The 2,693-nt window shown below is 27.7% G+C and overlaps 1 protein-coding gene across 1 annotated transcript; it reads left to right on the top strand.

Annotated features, from left to right (window-relative positions):
* Window positions 1-367: 367 nt before the first annotated feature.
* On the top strand, window positions 368-613 carry K444DRAFT_544797 (uncharacterized protein; the record flags this gene model as incomplete). Its single annotated transcript, XM_024876080.1, has 2 exons — window positions 368-463; window positions 509-613. Coding segments are annotated over 2 exons (201 nt in total), but the record flags the coding sequence as incomplete, so codon positions are not given.
* Window positions 614-2,693: the final 2,080 nt, after the last annotated feature.

Raw genomic sequence — 2,693 nt, 5'->3', positions numbered from 1 at the left:
TACCTAAAAGAATTAATATTTCCTTTTACTTATTAATAAGACTTTAAGTTAATTATTTAAGGCCAAGATCTATACTAAATTAGATATTTGCTAAGCTTTCTATTATATAGCTATAGACCCGGACTCTTAGGAGCTAATAATATTCCGTACCCGCTATAAAGTATATAAATATAATATTCTCTGGGAAGGCCTAATAAATAGCCCGGCTATATATTAATATTATATAAATAATATACTTTTTAAGTATCTAAATAACTTTTATATAGTATACCTTAATAATATTCTTATTTACTTAGAGAACCTAGTAGAATACAAATAGTATATATAAAAAGTACTAGACTATTTATGCCTTACTAGCCTCTAAGTAAATATTAAGAAATCGGAATTTAAAGTTATATATATAAAGTACTTGGGTTTTATTATCTCTATATCTAGTATTAAAATAGATCCCGATAAAGTTAAGGTAATATGTAACTAGTAATCCCTAAAGATAATTAAGGGCATATAGTTTTTCCTCGGCTTTTATAACTTTTATAAATGCTTTATTAGAGAGTATGGGCGAATTACTAGATCTCTTACCTTACTTATAAAAAAGGGGATTTCCTTTAAGTAGTTCGAGTAATATCGAGAAGCTTTTATCTACTTAAAGAAAGCTATGATTTCTATTCTAGTTCTATAATACTATAATCCAGATCTGCCTATAATAGTAGAAATAGATATATTTAAAGAAGTAGTTACTAGCTTACTCTTTTAATAAGACCCGGAAACAGGCCTTTAATATCCTATAGCTTATTTTTCTAAAATTATACTCCTAGTAAAGCTTAATTATAATATATATAATAAGGAAATGCTTGCTATAATATGAGTACTAGAGAAATAGAGAGCTAAGCTAGAGAGCCTTTAGAATACTTCTTTTAAGGTCTATTCTAATTACTGTACCTTAGAGTACTTTATAATTACTAAGAAGCTTTTTTCTTAATAAACGAGATAGGCTAAGCTTTTATCCCGCTATTACTTTAAGCTTATATATTATTCTAGAAAATCAAATAAGCGAGCAGATACTTTATTATAAAGATAAGATAAAGTAAATACTTAGGGCTAGATTAAAAAGAAGCTATAAACCCAAGTACTTCTTCCTAAAAATAAGATTAATCCGGAGATTATTTATAACTTATAGCTTGTAGTAATACTTTATAAAGTCGGCTTACTTAATCCAGAATTCGGCCCTAAAAACCAAGTATATACTAAAGACTTTCCGGAAGAAAATATCCCTATTAGAGGCATAATTCCCCTAGAAGAAGGTATTTTCTTAGAAGCTTTACTAGTAGACTCTGCTATAGTAGCCCCTATAGAAGTATTATTAGAAGCTCTTGCCGAGTATAATAGTTTATAATTTATAGACAAGATCCTATAGGATAATTATATATTACCGGATCTAGAGGAGCTATATATAATAGCCCAAGCTAAAAGTAATATCTGGATATTATAAGACGGCCTTCTTTTATACTATAGAAGACTTTATATTACGGAGAATGAAATAACTCCCGAATTACTTTTATGGACTGCCCTAATCCGTGAAGTATATAATAAACTTCTTTCTAAATATCCTGAATATATAAAGCTCTATTAATTACTAAAGAAATAATATTACTGGCTATTTATAGGTAAGGATATTAATTAATATTATAGTAATTATTATATTTATAGGAGATTATATATGCCCAGAGATAAGAAGCCTAATTTACTTTATTCTCTTCTAGTTCCTAATTACCCCTAATAACATATTACCGTAAATTTTAAAAGCTGCCCAGAAAGTAAATCGGGTTATAATATAATTACTATATTTATAGATTACTTATTCAAGTATCTAATTATAATTCCCATATGAGATATAATTATAGCCAAGTAACTAGTACCTCTATTTTTACTTTATATAATATATTAAATAGGCATTTCAGAAATAATTATATTAGATCGGGGACCCTAATTCGTATCCGATTTTTGAAGCAAATTCTATATAAGAATTAATATAAAGCTTAAGCTCTTAATAGCTAATTACCCTCAAATAAACAAATAAATAGAGATTATTAATTAGTACTTTAATTAGAGATTACATTTATATATTAACTATTACTAGGATAACTGGGATAAATAGGTTACTATAATTAATTATTAATAAGCCTTTCTTTAGTATAAAACTATTAGCTAGTTCCCGTTTATAACTAAAAAGGGCTACGAGCCTCATATCTCTCTAGACTAGAACTTTCCTATTAAAGCTAACTTACTTAAAGAGAAACTAAATAGGAATAAAGCTAAAGTATTAGTAAATTAATTATATGAATTATAGTAACTTGCTTAAGGTAATATAGAGCAAGTATAAGAATAATATATAGTATAAGCTAATAAATACCGCTATTAGATTAATTTCAAAGTCGGGAATAAGATATGGGTTACTATAAAGTACTAGAAATCTAATTGTCCGAGCCGGAAGCTAGGGAACTAAATAAAAGGCCCGTTTGAGATTCTAGAATAGTATGGCTACTTGTTTCTCCTAAAACTGCCAGAAATCATAAAGATATACCTAGTTTTTTATATAGAGAAGCTATAAAAAGACCCCCAGAATTCTCTGTTAGGTTAAGCAAACCCGGAACCGCCCCTATTAATACTAGAGAATAGCAAATAAGAGTATGGTA

Source organism: Hyaloscypha bicolor (assembly GCF_002865645.1).
Source record: "Hyaloscypha bicolor E unplaced genomic scaffold K444scaffold_182, whole genome shotgun sequence".
NCBI lineage: Eukaryota > Fungi > Ascomycota > Leotiomycetes > Helotiales > Hyaloscyphaceae > Hyaloscypha > Hyaloscypha bicolor.
Note: the sequence above shows the minus strand (reverse complement) of the source record. Positions and strands in the feature narration are given on the sequence as shown.